Source organism: Corvus cornix, chromosome 2 (genome assembly GCF_000738735.6).
Source record: "Corvus cornix cornix isolate S_Up_H32 chromosome 2, ASM73873v5, whole genome shotgun sequence".
Taxonomy (NCBI): domain Eukaryota; kingdom Metazoa; phylum Chordata; class Aves; order Passeriformes; family Corvidae; genus Corvus; species Corvus cornix.
In genome coordinates this window covers 132,421,166-132,447,121 of record NC_046333.1, presented here as the reverse complement: position 1 = coordinate 132,447,121, position 25,956 = coordinate 132,421,166, and the positions used below count along the sequence as shown (strand labels likewise).

The following is a 25,956-nucleotide window of genomic DNA, read 5'->3' as shown; positions in this document are numbered from 1 at the left end:
CCTTTAAAAGGCATTGCTAAAGAAATAGCAATAAAAAATAAAAACCTATAAACAACTAAGTTAGAAGTGCTTGAGGAAAAACGCTGAGAATGCATAGTGTTTGCGTGTAAGGAAACAAACACTTAGCTTAGAACCAAAGAGATCCTGATCTATGAGAAGGACTATACCTGTAGAAAAAAAAAAGCACCTCTGGGTCGCAGAGGGAACAAGCATGAGGAGAATACAGCAAACAAATGATACTGGATCGAGGACAGTATGTTTCTTCCACCTAGAGATGAACACAGGTGCAGTAAAGATGCTCAGGTATTATGGACAGCTGAACATCCACATGAGCCTTTATATTTGGGTTATTTGAGTCAAGATAAATACAGCTTTTTTTAAATAAAATGTTTTCAGTCACCATTTATCATGGTCATCAGCTTCAACTGAGAGTCACATTAACATGCTTGTAAGAGTAGGTGCATAATTTAAGACTCTGGTTTCTGGTACCTCACTTCAGGTGGAAGTGATGCCTACCACTTGAGAGTGAAGCTGTGTACAGTCAGAAAAGGATATGCTATAGCCTGGCCAGTAACATGACAATGCTCCATGAGCATAATGCAAAAATCAGCATTTTATATAGCTTAATCAGTAAGTATATGGTTTATTCAAGAAGCCCTTAAACACACAGCTTTGGTAAGGTGCATTATTTCATAAACAAGGTGAATAATCCAATATAGTTGCCTGTAGAATTATTTTAAGTCCTAATGAATGAAAGGCCATTTTTTTTCCTCAAGTTATTCTATTTAATGACTACAAGTTCTCAAAACAGTGCTTTGAATCCTATCAACTCCCATGGCATTACCTTTAAAAGAAGATGCAAAGAAAAACTGGTGAAATGTGAGAGAGCAACTGCAACACTAAACTACAGTTCTTCAGAATTCTGTGTCATAACCAGCATTTGAATGGGGCTGGCTAGCAGAATGACACCACAATCAGTTTCAGGGTGCATGTTTCAAGCATCCTTGTTTGCCAGCTATTGAGGCTGAGTGCCAGCTCCAGTAATGGTCTGTGCTGTGCATACTGCTGACCTGTTTGCTTGCTCTCTGCCAGCCTCAGGCCAGGGCAGCTGGCACTTTCTCAAACAGTGCTGAAGGGCCCAAGCATGTCAGAAGCTGTCCTCAGCCTGAAGCCCCACCATACGTCCTTCCTAGACCTAATTTTATTTTTTCCCACCTTTTGGGACTGGAAGGGAAAGCTACAGGTAGGTATGTGTATATGAACTGGGACATGAGAAAACACCAAGCCCCAGGGTCACAGAAGGGTTTCTAGCAATGTGTTATTTAGCAGTAGAGATGCCAACCAGAGACTGTATTTCTCTTCATAATTCACAGATACACTTAGAGGCAGAAAAAAAAGACACCAAACTGCAGATAAAATTCTCGAGAAACAAAGGACAAACTTTGTGTGAAGAACTACATCTTTCTAGCCAGAGTCTACATGGGTAAAGCATCACAGCTGAGAATATCACTGAAAATCCTAACCAGATCATTTTATACATAGTGTTACCACTAAAAGAAAGAGAATTTCTAAATACATCCAGTGCAAAAGGAATATACATTAGGGATTCCATTTTTGTTTAGGTTCTATGCTATGTAACAGCATTTCAGCTTTAAGGCTGGGTTTTTAATACCTTTCACCAGTCTCTAACCAAAATGCAGTTTCAACCCTGACAATCCTGCACATTTTGAAATATCACTTGCTTGTTTCTAGTAAATGCCAGCAAATCCTGATGGCAACAGTTACAAAAACCAGGATTAACTATTCACCATGTGCAATCACTTTCCCTGGAAAGATATTAGTTAATAAGCTTAATTTACTTTCACTGACAAGACTTGACAATTAATTAGTCTAAATAACTACACTGGAAACACTCCCAATGACTACCCTTTAGTGTCAGCTCTGCTGAATTTCTTCCTCATTGACAATACTGAACAATACAACTGCTTCCAATTTACATTGATTAAAAGTGTACTTTTAACAGATTTGCTGAATGCTGCCTGCCACATCTGCTAAGAACAGTAACATTTGATCTGGACTTGATTTTTAAAAAAAAATTAAACTAGAGGTTTGCAACTGAAGTTAATTTGTTGTTACACTAATCAAGCTGCAAGTCATGTATTCAGAATGCAAAACCCCTACTGTTCCAAGTGCTTTTCTTGGTAACCAACAACAGCTCCTTCCAGAACAGTGCAGTTGCAAAGTGCCCCAAAAGGTTCTTGTTGAAACTTAAAATGTTAATATCACTGCAGATCAGAAATGTTCCACAAAAGTTCTTTAAATAACTTCATCCTTATAAACAAACATGACCTCCTTGAACTTTTATAAAGCAAGATATGTCAATGAAAATCAATGAAAAGTCCTTCTGTTAAAGCTGTTAAATCAGCCCACATTACTGTTCATAATATGCTATACAACATTGACATACCTACTCCTCAAACACTAAGACGCACAGTAAATCAAACTTCTGAAAGTGCCACTCACTGCTCACTTAATGTCCTACCAAAACCAGCTAACAATAAATTATTTTAAAAATCTGATTTAGCATTATGTTCTTTGATGCATTTTCTAGGCAATAGCAGAGAAGTAGACAATGCTGAAGCAATCCAGCACGCTCCTTAGACTGACTTTCACACGTGAGGCACACAACCAGCTCTGCAGAACCCAAGAGAACGACTGCTGTGCTCTGCTTTCGCACAGCCCCTATCACTGGCGAATCTCAACAGTTCAAACAGGTTTTAACACGTGCCGGATCCAGAACTGGCACAATGCTGAGGTGGCTGAAACTCTCCTGTCCCATACACTGAATTCATCTGTTCAGACATTCAACCCCCGTTCTTCTCTGTTTTGAAGAATACCCCAAATTTTCAGCTGGCAGTTAAATACAATTACTGACATAACTAATAGTCACAACCAAATGCTACAAAATGAGTTTCATGTGTTTTCAACCTGTTTCTGCTTCTGACCCAAGAAATGAGCATGCCCCTCAACTGCCCATGTGAAATGCAATCCACACCCAATCTAAATTGACATTACTCTTGATCTACTGTGACTAGCCAAGAAAACAGGCTGCCAAAATCAAGACCTAAGTGTCAATTTATTGGAAAACTTCTTAGATTTATGATCTAATGCTCACAGTTTGTGGATATCTGGCTCTTTGTTACCTGCCAGTAGGATCTGCTTGCCTCTTACTAGGACAATTGCACTCAATGACATGACAGTTACATCTCGTGACTCTCAAAAAGCTCATAAATCTACTGTGGTTTCTAGTTCTTAGCAGATTACTCCACTGGACATACCCTGCAAAGATGTTTTAACCACAAAAGTAGCAAAAACAGGCAGTTCACCTGATCCCCCATTATACACTTTTAATCCTCTCTTTGGTGAGCAGCAAATCCTAAAATCTCCATCATCACAGTAGTACCTTGTTGGTAAAGGCCATGTCAGCAGAACCTAATTCCCTTGCTAAATAACTTCTTACTGTGTAAGAAGCCAGATCTCCATCTACCACCCTGCTTGCGGATCAACATGAATTGCTGTCATCCTTGTCAGTTCATGGGGATACCATTAAATGCACACAGTATTTACAAGATGACCCCTAAAGCAGACATGAGCAGGTGCACATCCTGAAATTGTGTAAGGAGTCTAACAACGAATTCTATCAATAAGAATACAATTGTATGGAATACCAGGTACATGGCTTCTATTAAGAGAGGGATGTTCACCTTGTAAGGGGACACATGATGAAAGAAAATGGAAGTAAAGCTATATAAAAATACTAACACCTTCACAATAGCAAAAGTTTGAGCAAAAGCTTATACAGTAGTAATGAGGGAGTTAGAATCCTCAGGTTTTGTAATGTTATTATTGAAGCTAGAAAATAAAAGAGAAACTAAATTGTGTGTACAAAGCAACCATTTCACAACTACACAGGGACAAAATCAAAATAAAACTACGGAAGCGAGATAAGAAAACAAAATGCTTTTGTTCAAGTTGGTGGCAAAGTATATTTCTCAAAATCTTCGCATAATAGTTAGCCAAAAGGCAGTTATAACCTTTTGTGCCCATCTACTCTAAATGTAGCAGATTCTAAGGATACAGTAAATGTTTACAGTTAAATCTGTGTTATAATATTAAGAGCAGCTATGCTATATAAATGTTCTTAAGAGTTCATAAAAAGAGCCTACAGAAAATACACATATTTATTTCATGTGAAGAGCACTGCATCTAAATTTCTGAAGTGATCTTTCAGAACTATAAGTGCACATATTAACAAAATAACTATGTCAGGTCTATAATTCACAGCTTTCATAAGTAAAACAAGTGACAGATCTCTGGGCAGTTGAGGTGCCCAGCATATGATACATGTGACTGCCTTTAACTCCAGAGCAAATTTTAAACTTTTTCCAGCTTTTGTCAATAATGATTAACACTTCAGTAAAAACACTAAAGAAATGAAATTACAATGCCAACACAAATCAAATCTCCTGTTACCAAAAATCCTTCTTCACCAGAAAGATGAAGCTTGACAGAGATTAGCACACTGAATATATTTAAGCTAAAATTTATTTCTTAAGGCAGTCTGCAGAGAATAGCTCAAAAGAAAGAATTTCTGCAAAGATTCCATCTATTTAGTATCTCAAAGACTGTTTTTTGTTTACCGATAATTACCAAGATCTAATTGCAAGTTTCTATTCAGGATTTTTTGTTCTGATAGAGTAAAAATTCAAGAACAACCAATTAAATGTTCTGTACTCTCTAATAATTCAAGTGCAGACCATGAGGTCCTAGACAATAATTTACCCAGCAGGCCCTCAACCTCTTTATAAAAGGTTAATTCACACACTCAAACTTAACATGACTAGCTATTAGTCAACTCTCTACTGGTGCTACCTTGAAGGCAGCAAACCAGCAGCTATTGCTCTAGTCTCCAAATAATGAAGAGGGGACTCACTATCAAGAAAACAGACCTCTTGAAAGTAGACGACAGGACCAAGAAGCTGAATAGAAAGGAATCAGGGATAATAATGTCATTCTTATTTATAACCTTATTCTACTAGAGCTCAGAGTCTCAAAAATCTCACAGGTAGAGACAGTAAGTGAAAAACTCCCTACAGACCTGATAAAGAAAAACAAAAACAAGAGTCTGGAACACTTGTTTAGAGAAGACAGGTTAAGAACAGCAATAAAATAACACACATAACTAGACTGATACCTAGCTGAAAATATACAGAGGACACTTCACTATCAATCAGATACCAGAAAAATAAAAGGAAGGCTATTAAGAATCTATATTCTGTAATGTTAATTTAGCATTTGTCAGAAGTACAATGAAGTGGTATTTTATACGTGATAGAGGGTTATAACACTGAAGTGTCTCACACCAGATTACCTCATCTGTTATCACAGACATTGTAGCCAAAAGATAAAAGAAAATCAGCTAATTCCTCTCAAGATTTCTGTTTGGCAATAAACATTCTTGTCATTCACTCTAGGCTTTTAACCATATTCTGCTAATTCTCAGTTGGTTTTAGACATCCTCCTGAAAGCTCTGAAAGCTGCTTTACAATCTGGCATGCAACACTACATAAAGCAGTTGTAAAATATTGACATTAACATTGTATTTTGCATCTTGTTACGCTTGACAAAAACAAAAGACCAGATGGCTTGTACTTTCCAATAAAAACAGATTAGCTATGTAATTTAAAAGATGTCCAAGACTTAGTTACTAGTGAGTCTGAGCACATTTCTTTTATATGAAGAAAGTGTATCAACTGAAATTAAAAGAGACATCAATCTAATAGGTAAACAAAACAGCAATTTATGGCTATTTATGGTTATTTATTGGAATTCACTGGGCTGATGTTGCTGAAATTTTATCTGTTAAAACATCCTGCCAATATCAAATCAACTAGTTTTTAAAAAATTAATATTACTACAGTATTTTATACACTGTATATAACAGTAATTTTGAGATTATTGTACTGAAACTAGAAAAGAAACCTATTCTACTGATTTATGTCAGAAATAAAGTTGAGATTTTCACTGCTAACTCAAAACATACTACCTAAGGGATTCCATAACAGTTCATAAAATGTCTTTGTTTTTAAAAGGTATGGTCTGTGGTATGTATTTTCTACGAAGAAATAGAAGAACATATGTAGCATCAGATGTGTGTACTTTAAGAAACTGTGGAATGTGAAATCCACAAATCCAAATAAAGCAGGTGGTATAATTTGGGAGGGAGGACTGAATTTAAGTTTAATGACATTACCAGGTTATCCTACCAGACTAATTCTCACTCACTGCATGACTTCAATGAAGCTCTCAGTCCTCATGCTGATTTCGATTTAGTTGAAGTGCTATTTGATGCGTTTCATCTGGAGTTTTATTCACTTCAAACTACACTTCATTTACCCAGGCTGCTGCTGTACTCATTTGTTTTTCTACTTTATTACTCACAAATTGGTGTTGCTTAGTTTAGATAAATTGTTGGAATAAATTCATTTTATAAAGTTTTTTATTTAATTAATAAATAAATAAGTCATAGAAAGAGATCACATCACAGGAAAAGAGTGAGAAAACTATCAAAGCACACTAGACCACAGTATTACAATAAGTGTTGGTCTAACAATATCTCCTAATAAATGCCAATAGATGGTTTGCTGTTCTAAGGCAGGACCATTCCCTTGCCTCCACTCCCCAAAACTACAGGTCTTTCCAGTGGGGCATGCATGGTAGTACAATGCATTTTTAAAAGAAAGAGACAAAGAATAAAAAGAGGCAAATTGCATGAGAGAATCCAAGAATGCACAAGACAGAGAATGCAAGGGCAAGACCAGGAACACGAGACAGAGTGTGAGGGCAGGTGTGAAACAGTGCACGAGGAAAAGCACAAGAAACCAAGTGTGAGCGAGAGACAGAGCACAGCGAGCACGAGCACGCGCAGAAGAGCACAAACACACTCATGAGAAAGCAGCAGCACTTGAATACCATTAACTTGTCAGATGACAGATGTCTTTAAAAATTAATCTCTAAAATAATTTTTTTGATTTTGCACAACTACGCCTGCGGTTTACAATATAGTAAAGAAGTCCAAGTTTGCCATTCAACACTAATTTATTCTTACAGTTCGCTAACCAGGATTACTAACCAGAGCTTAGTGTTAAATGTCAGATAATGAAAGGAAAGGTTGTCAATTGTAAAGTCCTGAAGTACTCTGATTAGTGCTGATTATAGGGTATCCTGGAAACATTTATTTTTTATGTTACAACACAATGTTACAACACAACAGCAATTAATTTGAAGTCGTTAATACTTTTGTAAACTATTGATAGAAAATATGACAAAGTCAGTTAGGCTGCTACCACCTGGTGGTGTGCTGATAATGTTAAAACCCATTTACATTTAACATGGTATCACAGCTTGTGAGAGAAAAATTAGTATATTCTTTACATGACACTAAGAATAATCATAGATGTAGACTTTTTTTGTATAATCCATTAAGGTTTCACAAACAAATGTATCTTAAAATTAGCTATACAACGCAACGTTTGAAGCCAAAGTATTTAACCAGCAACTTGCTTTTTTATTAATTTGTCACTTTATGTAAAATTTTTTTGCATGGATTTAGTCATAAAGTAATGTTACAGACAGCTACTGCTCAAAATGAGGGATAAAGAAAACTAATACCTTGTCCCAAGTATTGCCAAAATGCATTTTCCTGAAAATAGTTTTTATAAATGTAACCTATTAATATAAACTATTACACACTGACATTTATGATCACAAGATTTGAACTGTAGAGATAAATTTAAACACTGAATTTCCATGGCATTTAAGGCTAAAAAAAATTATATAGCACATTTCATAATAAAGTACAGAACTGTTTTCAGAAGAAAAATCTTTCTATTTAACATCTGAACTACTACAAACAGTTTAAATATCTCATCACAATGTTGAAACACTTCCAACTGTAATAAGAAACAAAGGAAAGTGTAGTAGAAACGCTGTGGGTTTGGGATATTTGGGGGGTTTACCCCCAGTTTGTTGTTTTTTATTTGGTTGAGTTTAAAAAAGAAAAAGCTGACCTGTTCAGTTAAAAAAAATCAAGCTTGCCATCAGTATGTAACTTCAGCTTTTGTATCAGCTCAAGAAAGAATGCTAACTGGTTCCAGAAACCTACAAGGTCTAGAAGAAAGCCATTTACCACAGGGCTTCTGTATCACAGAATATGCAGAGTTGGAAGGGACCCACAAGGGTCATTGACCTTAAGTGACTGGCCCATACAGGGACTGAACCAGTGACCTTGGCATTATTACCACCATGCTCCAGTTCTCTCAGCCAAACTGTAGTGTTTATTGACAGCTATCCTTACAAAGAAACCCATGAATGATAACAGATGTAATAGCAGAATATGATAGAGGAGACAGAGAAGTTTACAGATATATATGAAGCTTGGCATTTTTAAATCACTCATAAAAAATGCAAATGTAATTGTGCACATGACTTAAACACACTGTACAGGCTTAATGCTCACCAATATTTGTGGAACTTGATCAGCTTGCCATAAACAGCAGTACTGAATGAGGGGATAACCGGAACAGGGATGCAGTATAGTCCTTTACTGTCCAAAGAAGTCAGTGCTGCTTGAAAACCAAATATCTGGAACAAATTCAATTGGTCAAATGGTATACTATCACATGATTAGATTACTTTCAAGATATTTTATAACATAATATATGTATTTATAAATATACTCAGTAAATATTAAATAAATTGTGTATTATTTTTAAATAATTCATTTTCCCCAAACATAAATACAGCTACAAAAAAATCTACCTCAAATAATGCCCTAGAAATGCATGTAAAAATATTTTCTTTGCTCAAAAAGTGTTAACTACGGTCTGATGAATTTTAAAAAATGCTGAATTAAAATTTTTCAATTCAAATACTTCAGTCTATATCCTTTAAACTTGCAGATTACATGCTGCTTTTCATATAAAGTAAAATCACTTTGAGTAATTATAACAACGCTGGTACAAAAGAGTGGTATTTAAGGAAATCAGAAGGTTCCCTTCAAAGCTTTTTTTCATAGTAAGAGCCTGCCTAAAGAAAGATTCACCACAAAAATTCTTTATGATATTTCCCTGTTCAATATGGCAAACAAACTGATGTAGAGTTGCCTTTTAACATGCTCTACCACCCTTCACAAGAACAGGACACTTCAGCCACTATTAAAGCTAGCAAATAAACCCTTTAAAACTCAAAGCTGATGTCCAACTTTTGCTACTAAAAGGTTTTCTGAAGAGAAAAAAAATCCTCTCAAACTGAAAAACATACAGATAGCTTGCAGTACTGCAATTCCTATCACTTAAAATGTGACAGAAGGTAAACATGTCACCCAGAATACTGAAAGCTTGCCATGCAATTCTGGAACACAGTTTCTTGTATGTAGATAATAAAGATTTAAATAATTAAATTCTTACTAAAAATATCAGCATGGAAGTGAAGAGATAACTGGGAAATTGAGAAAAATTAACAGTAGTAGTAGTAAATATTTATGTTTTAGTAGCACCCAAAATGTTTCAAACTGCCTAAACACATCCAAAAAGGCTGGAAAGGCCTGCTTTAAAACTCCTCCTCAGAGCAGATGCCAACTGAACCATCTCAAAATAGTTTTCCATACCATAGGCTTCCCTCAGCCTCACAATAAGAGATCCTCTCATATAATGCATCTTTAATTGAGAACATTCAGAGATCTGTCCTCTTATAATGAAAAACAATTAAGTTCTTTGTTAGCAGTTTTTGATTGCATATCTTCACTATGGTGGTTTTGCTCTATCAATACTACTAGTGATGGTTTCTCCGCTAACATCCCATCAAGTTTGTAAGTGTGTTTTACAGCAATATACGGATCATAAGAGCATTCTATCAGATGAGGAAAAAGGTTTCTTTCTGAATTATTTTAATTCAGTCTTGTCACAAGAACCTTGGGGCTTCAGTTTGCAGTTTCCTCACATGAAGCTCTCTGTGCGTATTACAAAACACTTGGCTCAAGTCAGAAGCAGCAATCCCAAACAACAACATTCTGTGAAATGTGTTTACTCTATGGCCTTTTAGATTAGCTGAAAACATTCTTACAGGAAACCTGCTAACACTTAGGATTAACTATATGTACACAATCTTTTTTCAGCACACTGCAGTAAGAAACACATCTCAGGCCCTCATTTACCTTCAGATAGCAGTGTGAGTAACAGTAGTGAAGCAGGTTGTCGGATGGCTGGCCAAGGCTGCTGACCACGTGCACCAGTTGTTCAGCATACATCGGCACTGAGTGCTCCAGGTTAACCTTATCCACCAAAATTCGGATGGAAGGTAAAGGCCGCAGGGGCTGGAAACTTGCAGCATTTAGCAGTCCACTTAAGTTCTAGGGCAGGGGGGAAAAATCATGTAATAATTATATTACAGATGTATTACAGATGTATTATTTATCATATCTGTATGTTCTTACTCAAACATGCAAGCGAATCTACATCTAATAAAGTATTTACAGATACCATGGCATTATACTATGAATCCTCAAATCTTCTCAAAATATTTTCTTTGAAGTTTAAAATAATCAACTTTTTATCTGGAATTGTCTTGGGTGCAGGTGTCCAGGTGCTGGTAGTCAGGGGTAGCCTCTGTGAGGGGACACCAGGGGCTGTCCAGACCAGGTTCAGCCCGTTCCAGCCAGTGCTGCAGGAGCCCCTCCACAAGGCACAGCTGAGCTCCTCAGCCAAACTGGGGCCACCTCTGTGCAGACAGATTTTAGAATGGGCAAAAATGTCACACAGGCTGCAAAGACTTGGAGAAGAAGTGAGAAGCAGCGATATGAAAAGCAAGGGCAGAGAAGGAGGGGAGGCAGTGGTGCTCCAGGCACCAGAGCAGAGAGTCTCTTGCAGCCCATGAAAGAGACAACACAAAAGCAGACATCCACACTGCAGCCCACGGAGGCCCCCATGCTGGAGTAGGTGGATATGCCCTGAAGGGTACTGCACCCTTGAGGAGAGCTCATGCTGGAGCAGATTCTCCCTCAAGGACTGAAGCCTGGAGGAAGGACTTGCAGTAAGGCAGAACAGTGCAAGAATGAGGGAGTGCCAGAGATCAGCTTTACAGTCTGACCCCCATCTTCTATTCTCCATCCCCCTCTGTTGTGGGATGGGAGGTAGAAGAGTCAGGGAATAACGGAGTGAAATTGAGTCTGAAGGAAGAAGAGGGATAGGGGATATATATTATTTGGATTCTTAGCAATAAGTTAAATTATTTGCACCAAGACAAGTTTGTTTTGCTCATACTAGTAATTGGTAAATGATCTCCCCCTCCACCTGACCAGTCCCATTCTTCTCCCCCATTCTGCTGAGGAAGGGGAGTGAGAATAGCTGGTAATCATCTGCCAGCTGGCCGATGCCAAGTCAAAATATTTCATCCTATAAAGTATTTGTTTACCTTTTTATCACTCCAAAGCACTATCACCATAATAATCTCATGCTGATCTAGCCTTTACACTGTCATCTGTTATGTATTCACAGTTATGCCAGGTATCTCAGCAAAAGAAGATGCCTTTCCATAGAAAATAAATACCACAATTTTAGACATCCAAGTCTATTTTTATGGCATCCATTAAAATGGAGTACTGCATCCAGCACAGGTTGGACATGGGCATACCAGAATAAGTTTGTTGGAAACAAAGTGGTTATGGGGTTAGAGCATATGAGCTCTGTCTCAGGAGAAACAGAGACAACTAAAGTCATTTAGCCTGGAGAAGGCCAGAGAAGGATCCTACTGCTATCTACTGCGACATACTGGGAGGGTACAGAGAAGAGAGAGACAGAAGAGGTGCTAATTCAGTGCTTGACAGAACAACCCCTGGAACATCCTGCTCTTGCTTTGACCAGGACACTGAACTCCTGCAGAACACCTCCAAACATCTCTTCCAATCCAAATTACACTACAAATCTAAAAATTTTATTAAATATGCATCAAAATAGGACAATAAGTTGATGTATGTACAATTTTCAATCTGAAATTCAAAATCATTATTTTAAATAAGTTTGGCTTCATTCAAGAAATGTAAATTGAGACTCCAAGTAATGAGTACACCAACCAAAAAGTTCACTGGAATTCAACTTCTTTGCCTCAAACCTACAACAAACATGGGACTGTTCTCCCATTATAAAGATACCATCTGCCCATGCCCATAAGGTGAAAAGCACCACCACCCATTGCACTACTCAGTGCAATGTATTAGAAAGTGCTAAAAAGGAAAAAGCCTTTCTGAGCAACCTGTTCCAGTGCTTCACCACCCTCTGAATAATGGATTTCTTCTTAACATCTAAACTAAGTCTGATCTCCTTTAGTTTAAAACCATTGTCCCTTTTTCTGTCATTATCTACCTGTACAAAATTCCCTCTCCCTCCTTTTTAGAAGCCCCCTTCAGGTACTGAAAGGCCACAGTGAGGTCTCCTCGAAGCATTTTCTTCTTCAGGATGAGCTATCACAGCTCTCTCAGCCTATTAGATGAAATACTGGACAAAAATTCCTAGAAATTTAACTCAAGACTTGATGGGGCTTTCTCTTCTTCCCACTCCTTCCTGATGCATAAAACACTTTCCAGCCTTCGGCATGAGAGAAACCTACTGCAAGTCTTCACTACAAGCCACAGATTTATCCCTACAGTACCTCAGCTTTGTGCATTGAAGAAGGTGACCTATAAGAACAAAACCAGTATAGGATTCTTCAGCTGGCATTATACTACGCATATCCAAAAGATAAAACTAACATAGGCTGTTAGGAAATTTCTGTTTCTCTGAGCTAGTCATTCAGCAGTTAAATGCCCAAGTCCTGCTGACATCCTGTCTGGAACTAGCACAGAGCTGGCTGTTAACATCTATGCAGTCTCTGTCAAGCCTATGTATTAAAAGATTTCACACTTTACCAAGCTTGCAAAGACCTCCACAACAGGTTCTCTTCTGATCAAAAGATCTGATCAACTGCTTTTTCATTTGCTTGATGCTTTAAAATCTTTTTTATTCATAAGTATTTTTCCTATCCTTACACAAGACCTTCACTTTCCAAGTCTAACTAGTCAGACAGCACTCCTTTTAGGTATCTGAATTTAAGGCTCACGGGCACCAAACTACTCCAGAACTCAGTGATACCTCCAGCACATGAAATGATAGGCCAGTAAGGAAATGCATATATATATATATATATATATATAGAATAGCACATACTGATATAAGGAACTGAATTATTATCTGTGCATACATACCTTCTCACCCATGATTATGGGCAGCAAGTGGTCTAGTAAATTGAATTCTGCCACAGGGATTATAATTGTACACTTAAGAACAGTGAACGTTGTAAGTCTAGTGGGAATGTATTCTTCCAGTGATGCTATTTCTTCTGAGCTTGGCATAGTTCTATTTCCATCCATAATATCTACAATAAATCAAGATTACATATGTTTCACTAAAATATATAAAGTTGATGTTTTAGAAATGCCTAGAGACTAGCAAAAAGTGCAAAGCTCCCCCCACCCCTTCATAGTTAATAATGTTATTCCACACTGGTTTTACCTAAGGCTAAATGCAATACTAACTGGATTTTCTCTACCTGAAATCTGTATTGCTCTCAGAAACCCATCTTAACAGTTTACCATAACTTGTTTCCATGCATTTTCATCCTGTATGACTATTATTGTGAACTAATAAACACCAACAGGAATACTTTCTTCTCTAAGACTCCAAAATTAAGCTAGAGTAGACAATGAAATAAGCCATTCTTACTCAACATGAGGCTTATGACTAAAACAAAGGGCTTTCAAAGTGTCTGAAATTATCTCAAAAGTATATCCAACACTGATGGGGATATTGTTGCTAATTTTATCTTTATTTTACATTTTGCTCTTTGGACTCATAAAATCCCCAAGAGGTTTGGAGTTTTAACTATTTGAAAGCTGCACCTTCAAGAGCACTAAACGGAGTCTGGTTTAATTAGTATATTTGTGTATATGCAATAGGAGCAAACCTGGCTTAGTTTTGCTGTATGGTTCATACTCGTGTTCCAGAGCACAAACTATCATTTTCATTATCCGGTGTACTGCGCTGCTATCCAGTCGAAGATTGAGTGGACCCACAATGAGGCTTTTTGTCGACATCTCCTGAACATTTCCCAAATCTTCACTCTTTACTGAAGAAAGGTCTTGCTGATTCCCAGAAACTACAAGAAGTTTTATAAAGAGTTACACAAAACAATTGGACATAATAACATTTTTTATCAGCTACTTCTGTTTCAAATTCTGTGATCAAAGACTTATAAACATACAGAAAAATGTAACAATGCAAATATAACACATGAATATACAATGACTAGTTTAACAGGTTTCAACAAAATTATTCCTGGTAAATGCAGAGCAAACAGGACAAATTTCTGCCTTGCTTCCAAGCACAGTACAACTTAGGAACTCTTCCATGAACTTCCTGTTTCTCAAATTTGGGACTCTTTGGAGGTGTCTATACTTCTGTGGCAACTTAACCCCACATGTCAGTGACAGCCGTGGTGTTCAAAACTTTCTACAGCTTGTCACCAAGATATCCATCCCTAATAATCAAGGAAAAGGTGTGGTGCAAAGACACATGACAGATCTGGGCCCTTGAAAGGTGAGCTGCCTTGACAAGGTTAGAAGAACCAGACTGCCAACTAAGATAAACCTTTCCTTCCATTCACATTTGCCCCCATTCACTGATGTACAAGCAGCAAGAAAGAAAATTTCTTATATCATTATGTCTCAGACTGGTTTTTTTTAAGAGCCAACGGAGATAAACGAGTAGTTTAGTAAAGTAGGGTAATAAGGTAGACCAAAATCACACATTCACTGTATACAGGCTACTCATCAGCTACCAAACAGCACAACTATTTCTCTAAACATACTTCATGGAAATTCTTCAGTTAAATCATGCAGATTTCAGAAGCTCAAGTTTTCCTGTCACATATGACTTGTAAAAATATACCCCCATCCCTCTAACATACTTAGTTTGCAGAACTTCACTCTGATTTTTTTTCCTAACAGATCACTTTGAAAGTGTCTTCATTGCTTTGACACAAGCACTAAACATTAAATGTCTTGCTGACCATTACATAAATGAACAGTCTGACAAAATAAACATCAAGATTAAACGGATTCTGAGACTACAGAAGGGCAATGGAGCTGGTGAAGGGCCTGGAGCACAACACTTATGAGGAGCAACTGAGGGTGCTGGGGTTGTTTAGCCTGGAGCAAAGGAGCTCAGGGAAGACATTATTGCTCACCACATCTACCTGGAAGGAGGGTGTAGCAGGGGCAGGAGGTCAGTCTCTTCTCCCGTGTAAGAAGTTACAGGATGGGAGGCCTCAAGTTGTACCAGGGGCAGTTGCGATTGGATATTGGGAAAAATGTCTTTACTGAAATTGGCTACGGGCATTGGCACAAGCTGTCAAGGGAAGCATTGTAACCACCATCCCTGGAAGTGTACAAAAAATATAAGAATGTGGCACCTGGGGACACAGTTTAGTGGTGAACATGGCAGTGCTGGATTAACGGTTGGACTCAATGACTTAAGAGTTCTTTTCAACCTTAATAATTCTATGATTTCTGGTTGGCCAAGAGGAATCCAGTCATTTACCCTTTTGTCTCTCTCCTTTACTGAACTCTTTTCACTGCACTCATTCTAAACAGTCTTTATATTGAGGGAAGTTGAACTTGGGGGAAAAGGAAGCAAGGATAGGGGTTTATTTCCCTTATGTTTAAATCATACTCCATAAAACATTGTTGCTTCTAAGCACTGGTGAGGAAAAAGGTCCTCAAATAAACTGAGACTATGCCAAATTTGATGCACAGCTGGCCTAATGCTCTGCAGGTCTTTAGAGGCTTATACACTCAGCAGAAGAATTAACTTTATCCTTAAAAGCTCAACAGAAGTTGATGGTGAGAGCATTTATAGCCTCTGCTTCCCTTGGTTTGTCATTTTTCTGAGAAGAAAAAGAACAATAAAAGAAAGATAAAAGGACAGAAGGACACTACCTTATAAAACCTATTGAAATCTTCAGTTGGAACTGAGTTACAACCTTTTGAATAAATCCTGAAAAAGATTTTTTTAAGACCCAGCTTACAGACTTCTGCATTTATTTTATAGGCAGTTAACATACATACTTTTATCCTTCCAATTCTACATGGTATTCACTTCAGATGAACACTACCAAAAGGTGTAAAAAACTGTAACATCACATAAAAAATAATAAGTCCAAAAATAATAAATCCAGAAGTAGTAACAGCCTACCTTTTTAAAGAAGAAAAACCAGACTTGCCTGTATATATTGTATGTATGTGAACAGGATATCTAAGTTTCAGAATTTATACAAGCCAATTTCTGGAACAGCTCCATATAATTCCAACTAAGTGCAAAGAGAATGGGACACAAAATCTATTGGTTCTACAGAAGTAGGTGATCACAGGTGACTTGAAACTTCATGGATGCATAAAGACAGCCAATTTTCAACCACTGAGTTTTCAAGCTCTCTGGAAATCACATGTCTACTTCTAACCGACAAAAAATATCAAAATGAGTGCTGCATCATAAACTTGCCAGCAAAGCAGAGAGGTACACATTACAAACAAAAGGTAACTTCAACAGCATGCCCTGCTAGGTCTGTGGGTCATGCAAATCAGTGGTCAGGGAACTGACAGGCTACGTAATGTTTCGGGTAAATTGTTCTGCACTGAAATACGAAGCAAAAAACCAGAAAAATAAAGGAAGGGGAAGACAGACAGAATTTCAAAATAAGACTACTGTGCATAACTATCTTGCTTTCATTCAAAATACTGAAATTGATTAATGCACTTCTGTAAGTGACAGATGAAAATTCCTAAGGGTTAATGTTATCCAGGAGGCACTTGTGGTTTAATCAGTAATCCTATGCTTCAGGAAAGGTTAAAGGTGCAAAGAATGTGTCAAACCAAAATTGCCTTGGCAGATAAAAATCTTACAATCACAGTAACTGCCTCCTATGACTTAAGTTGGGTTAGGTTTTTTGTGGTATGTGGTGTGCACTAATTGTAACTAAAAACAGTTATACCAAAATAAATAGTAAAATGCAAACTTTCATATAAACAACACATTAAAAATACAGCAGATATATACTGTTTTCAAAATCTTAACATATTTATACCTTCATCTTAAATAAGTATTTTACACCTATTCATTTATATTCTATTTAATAACTATGCATTTAGCCCACAATATGGAAAAATTAGCTAGAAAATTACTAGCAGAAAGCATCACATTTGCTTTTCTGAGGAATAAAACTATTTGAAAACTTAAGATTTTAAGTTCTTGGCTCTAGAGAAACAACAACCATTTAAACTATTTAAAAATTAATTATTCCGTTCTTTTACGCAGCCAGGTTGCTGAAACTAAAGAAGTAATACTGAAAAAAAGGACTTGATAGGAAACCAAGATACATTTTGTGAGGTGTTTTCCTAGTGTCTGATGGAGCAAATAGAAGCCAAGGCTCTGAGAAAGCATTCTGGAAGAAAAAAAAGGAGAAGCTAAGGAGGGAAAAATGTAGCCAAAAAATATGAGTAGCCTGGCACTGAGTAAAAGAAAAAAGTCCTTCCAAGTTCAGTAATTTCTGAAAAGGGTTAATTAAAAGTCAGGAAGAGAGATGATCATAACATTCCTTATGCATTCAGAGAAACAAGACAAAATACTCCACAAAATCAATTTTTCTTCATATTGCACATAGTCTGTGCATATTTTAATTTCTATACTAAGGTTCAAAGAGGAGATAAGGCTTACCTGAGGTTTTCAACTTCTCTACATAGGAGTTCAATGTGCAATTAAACATTATATCATTATTAATACTAGAAGATGTCTGCAGTAGACATCTTCTTAATTGTACATTTTCAGAGCTTCACTCCACACTCATGGTACAGAGGAAAGCTCAGTCAGGAAAGAACTGTTAAATTTCCTGGTGTATGCCTCTACTGCTGAAGGCAACAGCATCATTTACTTATTTTTCTGAGTTTTTCACAATCCATCCTCTCAGGAAACTGGAAGGTTCTTTCCTACTACTCTTAGCCTTAATGTCCACCAAGTCAAGAAAACACAACTGAACATCAGGAGTTGTGATTTCTCTTACACAGAAATAGAAACACAAAAAAACAAAATCCAGATGAATTGGACTACGAAGCAAGGACTGTGGACTATGAAGATAAATTCAGTCACAAAATAGCAAGAAGTTCCCAACAGATATCCAGAGAAATAGTATTCACAATAATAAATACAGATAGGGAAGAAGGTATTATTAATTTGACAATAAAACTGCAGAGCAGCAGCTGTAGATGACAGCCTTCTGAGGAGTGAGGGGGAAATTATATCACAATTAATGCTAAGAATATGTTTAAAAATATAAACATACTACTTGCTGATAGATTAACTCCTTTGTCCCAGCTTTTGTGACACTGCAAAACTAGATATACTTACTGCATTAAAATCACTTCTCAGACTTAGAAAAGAATTGATAGGAATCTCAAAAATTATTTAGAATTGGCCAGTATCTATGTGCACACGGTTTAGGCTAATATTTGCTCATCACATTGTTTAGATACATCTATTTAAAGATAATTCTTCACACTATCTTGCATCCTTGAGTTTTTCTTCATAGAAGAAAAGCAATAGTCCTTTTCATCTTCTGTGCCAAGTATATAATCAATCTCATTCTTCAACCAGTTTCTTAAAAGATATTTTTTTACATGCAAAGTCAGTAACTTTAAAAAAAAAAAAAGACATTATACTTCATGAACACTACAAAAGAATTACTTTCAGTTTAGCAACTGGCTATAAAAAATATCATTATGATTACTTATGCAGGAAAAGAAAAATAAAAAAGGAAGAATACCAACAATCAACAGCTAACCTAAACAACCAACCTGTGAAAGACATCAATGAAGATGAAGCATTTTAATGATGATCCCAATGGTAAATCTAAGGTAAGTTAGAGGACAGCTGGTCAAGGACCATCTGGGCATTAAAAGTCTTTGTTTCTATTATTTATCAGGGTAAACAAAGGAAAAAAAAGGTACCTTTGCCACTGGTGCTTTCCATTGTGTACAAGTAATCCATGTAGAAAGCCCCAAACCTCTGCATTCCAGCTATCTCTGTGTATGTCTCCTACCAACAAAGCAAAGCAAACAAAGAAGATGTTGTATAAGGAAAGAATCTTGAGACTACCAACTGATAGACTGGTATTAGAGAGATATATTCATGTTTGGATTTGTGCATCAACACAGGGAAAGGCTTATCAAAGCAAAGGACAGAGGTCATCCTAAAGAATTCACCTTTCTGATAGGTAATGTAACTTCCATTTGAGGCCACACAAATGCACATCCATAATTCCTGTGGACATGCTGACCAATTCATCAATAACATCTAGTCAACTAGTACCTTTAATGAAGTAAATATTCTTCATTTGACCTCTTACATGCAACACATCAACCTAATTAAATACACTGAAAACTTCAGCTCATTCAGTTTGGCATTGTTATTCAAGGAATATTGTGGTTTTATCTTTCAACAGCAGGAAACTTATCAAGACTTTACGCCAACATTGGGATTTATACATAATACAATACATTAGCAGCAAATTTGTTTCCTCTCTTGCCAAAAATATAGGCAAATTGTAAAAGCATTGAAGACAGACCAAACCCAGAGTAAAGCTTAAAACTAAAACAAACTATAGGAAAAGTCTGAATTTAAGTACTTGTGATTTTACTAATTTCATTTTCTCATGTGATTCTTCAGGGTTACACTTCATCAATAGTACTAAAAAGGTGAAAATAGTAAAATTTTAATTAAAAGGAAATTAGATACATTCCAAATTGTAAATGGCTTATCTGTACAATAAACAGCACAGACCTCCACCTATGAACACACCTGGAAAAGACCACCTTGGTCATTGCAACCAGTCTTTAATAATTGCAGACAACCAGGGAATGAAGTTTTACTGCACAATTTACAACAACAGAGACTAGAGGTGACTGAAAATTTGTTTCCACAAAAGGCAGAATTAGCAAAATTTTCTCTAAGTAGATAAATACAGGACACAAACAATAGAATTAACACTGTCCAAATCTGCCAGCACTTCTTAGCTTGAAGACCACAGACTACTTACTGTTTGGGTTTAAAATATGTGCTGGTAAAGCTTGACTTTTTGGTAGTATTCTCTCATGTGTCTCTTTTCCTCTTAAAATGTTCTGTGGTTACTGCTTTTGGAAACTATGACATTAATTCAGTTTTTGGGGCAGGAGGGGAGTTTGAGGTTTCTTCTGGACATGTTTTTTCAGTTTGGCTCTTTCTTTGGCTCGGTTTTTGTGGGTGTCTTTTTTTTTTTAACACAAACAGATTTACTTTTTTTTTTTTTGGCCAGCTACAAAGTAAGATTCAGCTAAATGTGAAAAAGTAAAGAGAATTCAGTCCTCTAACAGTACACAGATCTAAATAATTATAAGAAATCCATGAGAGAGCATTGGAAATTATTCTGTAAGAAAAGTGTAATTCTCTGACCTTATGATGAGCTGCATCCAGTATGAATTCTGCACGAATACTATTATTTTCTGGACTTCTATAATCAAATAGTGAATTGGTAAGGTATGTCATTCCTTTTGCACTCAAATTTTCTCCACAGTTAAAGAAGCATGCCTCCTTCATGAAGCAGTAGAAAGTGAGGCAGGAGAGGAAAAAAAATACACAGTCAAGTTAACAGAGCAATTTCAATTCTGTCATAACACATAAATAACACACAGAGTGGCATCCCTCAAGAGCGTATTCCATTATGAATGAAGATAAAACAATGAAATTAACTTTATTTGTTAAGGCTAAGCTCCTGTCCACTCCTTCCCCATTTTCAAATCAATAAAAATGGCCTGAGCTAATGAATATTATACAACTCACGATACAGAACATACCAGTTGCATTTTAACAGCAAATAACCTCAGATCATTGTTGCTCCAAATCCTGCCCCATCCTCTTCAGTATACACAAACTGCATACTCCATTTCTGGCTGAACAATCCTTTCAGATGCTGCATCCATCCCCTCCAAGACAATCAGTTTTTTCCCATGTATGACCTCACTGCTGCATTATCATTCTTTATTCATCTAGATTTTAACATGCCTTCTCCCAGACTTCCATCCTTCTGAAATCAATACAACTTTCCTAACGAGTTATTAATCCAAGTAAGTTATTTAGGAGATTTATTTTTTCCAACTATCTATTCTCAATCACAGGCAGAGCCAGAACCTTTATGAAAGGCACAATCCCACAACCATAGCCGTACACAGATGACAGGCAAGTAGTATCACCACCACTGTCACAAAGTATGGATTAGACCAGAGAGTGGCAGAAAAATGAGTAAGAATAAAACTCCAAATGTCCCTTATTAACTAGCCTAAAGGAAATTAGCTCCGTTAGTCAGAGCATAGTGCTAATAATGCCACAGTTGCGGGTTCAATCCCTGTATGGGCTATTCACTTAAGAGCTGGACTTGATGATCTTTCTGGGTCCATTGCAACCCAGAATATTCTATGATTCTGTGAAATTCTCTTGCTTACCCACCCACCTCAGTCTAAAAAAAAAAAATCAATTCTCTCACAATTTTATACCTGACAATGTCAGTTTCCACAGACAAAGTGGCTGTCTACCCGCACATGCCCAACCACATCTCCCTTGTCCTTAACAAGGCCAGCATAGCATTTTTCCAGTTGGCTCACCCTTGCTTCCCCACCCCTTCTTTCTGGAAAAGCCTATATGTATCCACTGCAGCACACCAGTCATGTAGTGTGTCCCACTGCATCCCTGAAATCCCAACAATGTCATACTCAGCAGCCGTGTAAGGATATTTTCTTGTTTTCTGCACTGCATACAGAAACAACTGAGATGCATGCCGACCCATGATGCTCTCACAGGGCAAAGATAAGAAGCTGCCCCATCATACCTATCACAGTACAGTATATGATTTCCCACATTAGCAGATATTTGACATAAATATAGGCACTTGGTATTTTCTTTCACATTCTTAATTTTTCTCTTTAAAATACTTTCCAAGACTTCACAGGGCACTAGCACCAAGTTAACAGGTCTCTTCTTGGCTGCATTATTTGTTTTTATTTAAACATAGATAATAGTTGCTGTTCCCCAATACTCTTCTATCTACAGGGCACTATTCTTTCGACAGTTCAACTAAAAATCATCATTATTGAATTCAGAATTTCATGCAACACTTCATTAAATATTTTTAAAGTAGTTCATAAGGATACCTGATTTTGTGTTAGGCAACTGAAGATTTGCATCTATTTAAAATACAAAAATTAATACTGTCTCACTCCTTCACGTCATACTGCTCTCAATCTTACTGAAAAGTGAGGTAAGACACTCATTCAGTATTTGTACCACATGTCTATTACCTTCAGCATGCAGTGTTCACATTTTTTCCCTTCCAATCTTCTATTGATTTAAGTACTTGCAAAGATTTTCAAATGTATTTTAATTTGTTATACAAAATCAAAGTATGCCAACAAAGGCAACAATGGGTTATTGTCCAAAAAGAAAAAATAAGTCTTATGTTCTGCCTCTTCTCAGTCTGAGGTATTTCTCTTTTCAACTCTAAGGAATGGACATTGAGTTCTAGATCACAGTAACATCCAAAAATCACAATTGGTAACATCAGTCTTTTCCATTTTTACTATGAAATATTTTAATAAAGGATAACAGGATTGCTTTTTCAGCAAATCAACTGATATTTCAACATACTCACTTCATCACTCCGATTCATATTCTCTTCAAAATCTTTAATTCCCATAATTCCTTTAAGGCACATAGCTTGGCAACCAACAAAACCAATTTGGCAATCAAAAAAAAGTTCACCTTTCATAAGGACCTAGTGAGAAAAAAAAAAATGTGATAAATATTAAGACTTCTACTCCACAAGAAATAGAGAAGATGGACAAAAATGAAGCAAAATATGCTTAGTTTATAAATTTAGAGTTTTAATAAACACCAATCATACAGGGCACTTGAAAGGAAGGGATTATTAGTGTTTAACCACTACAGTATCGAAGTTTAGAGAGTTAATATCTACATGATTATTACAATAAAGACATCCAGTATGACAGAATATGAAAAGTCAGCAACACAATAATTAAAAAATATTTTATTGGAAACTATTTGGTATATTACTTATAATGTATCAAAAAAGCCCTGTCAATGGAAAATTACCTCAACTGTTGTTCCTTCTTGTTCCCAGCATATAACTTCTTTGGATTTTACTTTCTGAGGGCTGTAATAACTACTTTCAGCTTGCATTTCAGTGAGCTACAGAACAACAGGATAAACACCTTATAAAAGTCAATATTATTATTAAACAGCAGTACTGTCATTAAAACACGGAACTGATAAAGACAAAGTAAACTATGGGCAAAAAAATATTAACTGTCAGGAAACAGGTGCAATTAAACAGCTGAAACACATTATCCATATTGGAATGTCTCATATTCAACTTCTGGTGGAAATATGCTATAACAGAATGTTTAAAATCCACTATAGTATTTTTAGTTTGCTTATCTAAAGAGAAACTGTGTGAAAAGATGAAACAGATACACAGCTGCATTATTAATATCAAATGAGCTTATAAACTGCTGTAAAAAGCCATTAATACTTTATTCATTATTCCCAGAAAATAATTAAATATGGTAATATTACAGACACATTTTGATTACAACTATACTCCTTTTTGTTTCACATCAATGCAATTGAGAGCAACATGCATTTACATTTCTTGCATGATTTTGATAAAAAAATTCAAAATGGGAAAACACATACAGGTTAAAAAGCACTTAACCTACAGCTAAGAAAAACAAGAAAAGACGAACGCAATATTGAATATATTATGTTTGGCATGAAAAAACACAAGTTAGTTTATGTTGAACAGCTTAAATACTTCAAATTCTAATTTTTATAAAGGAATATTTACACACTTTTATTTTCATGACTGGATACATGGATGCTGTTTCAATTTAAAATTTTGTAACCCAAATGTCCAAGAAAATTGGATTAAAAAGAATCACTGATCACCCTTCACCTGTGTGCAATTATTGTAGAGGAAAAGCAATTAATTGATTAAAAGAACTCAGAAATTACAAGAATAGTTTTCACCATTATTAGAAAACGGTACATTTAATTTGGCATAATTTTTAGCTGGAATGATACCAACTATTCAAAATGTTAATGCAGAAACTTGACCTTATTTTTTAACCAAAAGATAAACCACAAATTAATTCCATACATTCTTTGCATGCAAGCAGAACAATGAATTCTGTTTTCCTTCTGTCACCATATTAGCATCATACATCACATTTAAAATTTATAGAATGCAAACTGTTACATTTTAAGTAGTTTTTAATCACTTCCTAATATAAAATGTGTGAACTTGCAAATGAAGCATTAGGAAAGCTCTCTCTAGCAAAACACATGTTCAAAAAGAAGTTCATATTATTTTTAAGGAGTCTTCTTGCACGAGGAACGAGAGCACAAAATTACTACTGTATGACAGTGCAAAAGAAGATGCTGAGCCGTGACAAATGAGAAATTTGAGTTTTAATGGCTTGTTCACATTTCAAGTGGTTTCCCAAGGATACAATAAATGGAGGGGAAAAAAACATTCCATTATTTATTTTTAGCCTCTTTTAATGAAGGCTGAAGCAGATTGACACAAAAGAACATGACTGAATGCTTGAATGCTGCTGATATCCTCAAATTTTGCAACCAAATTTTTCAGGAGGCTGAAGCTTAAAACATCAACCTCCCCACAGGATGTCTACAGCTTCCAAAGTCACTTGTCTTACTCTTTCTAACAGTTGCTGAGCAGCTAAATGCCATTCTACACCACAAAAAAAAAAAACCTGCTAAATTAGGCATAAAGCCCCATACAACACTCTTGTGCACAGATGTCAAGCCAAACAGGCAAGAAAGGGACAGGGAGCTCCTGACGGCATCGGGTATATAATCAGGCACATAGTTCTTGTATGAGAGTTATGAAAGTATTGCAGTTCATCTGAAAGGCTCAAAGTCATAAAAATAACCCTAAATTACTCTGTGGCAAAGTTCTGACCTTGATTTAATACATGCTTAATTGTAAAGCCAAGAGGCACTTTGTGTAGTTATGCACATAAAATTGCTTGCATACAATTTGACACATGTTAAACATATTCTGCTAATTCAGTACCTTAATTTTTAATTTCTGTCAGTACATCTCAATATCTTATTCACTCTCCATATTCCCTTCTGGAAGCTTACAAAATATTAGAGAGAAGGCCAGCAACAATTTTCAGCTTTGCTTAGAGGTAATACTTAAATCCTTCTCTACATACACAGTTTATAGCTCAGACTATATGCACTATTTATCTTTTTTTCTTCAATGCAATTTCAACCTATAGAAAAAAAATCCAACATTATCAAGTTAAATTCATATTTTCACACACAACATCCAAAAAAAGAGTAGTCACTAAAAACTCCTCAAATCCTACTTCTATGAAACTATAAACTAAAATTTTTATTTAAAAAATACCTACTTGTATAAACATTAGATGGATAGAATACTGCAATAAACATTTATAGAAAGCCTTTAGGCTTTTTCTCACATCAAAAAATATTAAGAAGTGTTAAGTAAATTAAGTGGTTTACTTGAAATATTACAAAGTTCACACTCAAATTCTAGCTTAAATAACAAAACCGACTCACATTGCCATTATCAGTCGAGTATAATGGAAGAGGAACTTTCAGC

At 36.1% G+C, this 25,956-nt stretch overlaps 1 protein-coding gene across 9 annotated transcripts in view; it reads right to left on the bottom strand.

Moving 5' to 3' along the window:
• VPS13B (vacuolar protein sorting 13 homolog B) overlaps nt 1-25,956 on the bottom strand; it is a 436,854-nt gene that overhangs the window by 348,936 nt on the left and 61,962 nt on the right. For 8 of the 9 annotated variants that reach the window (XM_039549957.1, XM_039549959.1, XM_039549955.1 and 5 more), the window contains exons 9-16: nt 23,394-23,489; nt 22,933-23,055; nt 20,685-20,822; nt 19,205-19,292; nt 14,113-14,304; nt 13,355-13,524; nt 10,274-10,468; nt 8,579-8,703 (exon numbers count right to left, since the gene is read on the bottom strand). In XM_039549957.1, the coding sequence (XP_039405891.1) occupies nt 8,579-8,703; nt 10,274-10,468; nt 13,355-13,524; nt 14,113-14,304; nt 19,205-19,292; nt 20,685-20,822; nt 22,933-23,055; nt 23,394-23,489 (1,127 nt within the window). Of the gene's footprint in view, nt 1-8,578; nt 8,704-10,273; nt 10,469-13,354; nt 13,525-14,112; nt 14,305-19,204; nt 19,293-20,684; nt 20,823-22,932; nt 23,056-23,393; nt 23,490-24,753; nt 25,604-25,956 lie in introns of those variants that run through there. The other variant, XM_039549963.1, reaches the window with a different exon arrangement.